General features: G+C 62.4%; 1 protein-coding gene across 1 annotated transcript in view; it reads right to left on the bottom strand.

Annotated features, from left to right (window-relative positions):
- Nucleotides 1-300: 300 nt before the first annotated feature.
- Nucleotides 301-2,197, bottom strand: part of ENPP7 (ectonucleotide pyrophosphatase/phosphodiesterase 7) — a 6,043-nt gene continuing 4,146 nt past the window's right edge. Inside the window, exons 5-6 of the mRNA XM_017811804.1 lie at nucleotides 1,517-1,615; nucleotides 301-464 (exon numbers count right to left, since the gene is read on the bottom strand). Of these exons, the coding sequence (XP_017667293.1) occupies nucleotides 1,527-1,615 (89 nt within the window). The 3' untranslated portion in view covers nucleotides 301-464; nucleotides 1,517-1,526. The remainder of the gene's footprint in view (nucleotides 465-1,516; nucleotides 1,616-2,197) is intronic.

Genomic DNA, 2,197 nt, shown 5'->3' with positions numbered 1-2,197 from the left:
GTGAAAACAGCCACACCGAGGTGTGTCCCATGGCAAACCCTGTGATTTCAGGAGCAATGGAAACCTTCCTGCAGGGGTATGGCAGGGTTCAGCGTTCCTCCAGGACAGTCCCTTCCTCACTGCAGTTAGGAGGAAATTCTCTCCTGGGAGGGTGGTGAGGCCCTGGCACAGGTTGCCCAGAGAAGCTGTGGCTGCCCCATCCCTGGAAGTGTCCAAGGCCGGGTTGGATGGGGCTTGGAGCAACCTGGTGTAGTGGAAAGGGGACTTAAAGTGAGATGAGCTTTAAGGTCCATTCCAACCCAAACCATTCCATGAGTCTGTGATCCCGCTCCACACCCACTGGAGCACCCTGAGGACTACTGGCATGGGGGCATATGGAGCCTGGCACCACTGGATTCTGAGCTCTGCAGACTCTGCTGGGATCTCCAGGATACCAACTTCCCAATGGAGCTGGCTGCCTCCTCCTGTAAAATGGGCATGGATGTGCTGACCTGCACAGAAAGTCCCAAGGTCACCAGCAGGAAAGCTGGGAAGGTTTCTGTGCACTGTTGTCATTAATATCTACGTCAACGGTGTGCACAGCACTGGCCACGCTCCCCTTTCAGAGCCTCCCGCTGTTGCTGCCGCCCTGACCCCCACCCCAGCACGGCTTCAAGCCAAACATTTTCTTCCTGTTTTTCTGAGGGTGCGGCTCTTGTTTCATCTCGTTGGGTGAAGCTGATACAGTGAGTGAGTCTCTATGGCAACAGATGTTTATCGAGCCCCTGAGATGAGGCACAGGGTTGGGGAAAGGCACCGCAGCATCTGGGGTGGGTCTGGGGCTGCTGGAATGCCCTGCTGGAAGGGCCAGAACTAGGCCTGTGGGATGGGGGTGTCCTGCTGTCCCCTAAGCCGCAGCCTGGCTGAGGGACCCTGGGCTGCTTCCTGCAGAGGGAAGTTTGGATTTGTATGAAGGCCTTTTGCCTCAGCCCTGCTGGGTCCCGTGAATCTGGCACAACTGAACAGGCTCTGCACAGCTCTGGGGTTTGGCAATTGCAGGGCTGGGAGTTTGCTGTGAGCTGGGGGGGGTCCTGGCCCTGGCATGGCCACATTCCCTGTCTCTCCAAAATACGTCCCCATCCCTCACAGAGCTCCCAAGAGGTAACTCAGCTGCAGATGGGGCAGGTCTCAGGAGTGCTGCCATGGTGCAGTGCGAGCAGGCCCATCCTGGCTGTGGGTTTGGAGCTCAGGGGTGCATAGGTGGCATTTCCCATTTTTGTCCACAGCCATAAGGGACAGAAAGACAGGTAGGACAATGCTGAGGGTGACCAGGGCTCTTGGAGCAGAGGCTGGAAGCGCTGATTGACTTTGGGATGCCTCTGAGGCTCCCAGGTCAGGTGGCTGCCTTGACTAGAGCCGGGCTGGTGCCATGGCCAGCCCAGCACTGTGGCCAGCAGTTCCACAGATGCACAATACCCGGGGAGACCCCGCGTCTGCCCGAGTAGGAGTCCTTCCAGGGGTCCTTGGGGTCAGTTACCTGATGGGGTTTAGAAAACTCCTCCCCAGCATCCCAGAACGAGAGCAAGTCCCAGCATCAGCGGCAGGTTCTTGGCAGGAGGGAGAGGAGCACCCGAACCTGCAGGGCCGAGAGGGGGGTCAGTGCCAGCCCTGCCCCGGGGGCAGCACCCCCGTCCCGGTGCCGGGGACACGGTGACCCCTGCCCGGTTACCGAGCCCGGGGGGCCCCGGCGGCGGAGGGAGGGAGGGGCACGGGCCGGTGCCCGGAGCGGGAGCGGCGGCGACCGCCAGGTGTCGCTGTTCCCGCGGGAATCCCGGCGGAGCCGCTCCCGGTGCCCGGTGTGAGCTCCCGGTGCCTGCCGCTGCTCCCAGTGCCCACTCCCGGTGCTCACTGATGCTCCCGGTGCCTGCCGCTGCTCCCAGTGCCCACTCCCGGTGCCCGGTGTGAGCTCCCAGTGCCTGCCGCTGCTCCCAGTGCCCACTCCCGGTGCTCACTGATGCTCCCAGTGCCTGCCGCTGCTCCCAGTGCCTGCCGCTGCTCCCAGTGCCCACTCCCGGTGCTCACTGATGCTCCCAGTGCCTGCCGCTGCTCCCAGTGCCCACTCCCGGTGCTCACGGATGCTCCCAGTGCCTGCCGCTGCTCCCAGTGCCCACTCCCGGTGCTCACTGATGCTCCCAGTGCCGGCCGCTGCTCCCAGTGC

Source organism: Lepidothrix coronata, unplaced genomic scaffold, assembly GCF_001604755.1.
Source record: "Lepidothrix coronata isolate B3197 unplaced genomic scaffold, Lepidothrix_coronata-1.0 Scaffold34, whole genome shotgun sequence".
Taxonomy (NCBI): Eukaryota; Metazoa; Chordata; class Aves; order Passeriformes; family Pipridae; genus Lepidothrix; species Lepidothrix coronata.
The sequence above is the reverse complement of the archived record's forward strand: the minus strand, read 5'-3'. Positions and strand labels throughout refer to the sequence as shown.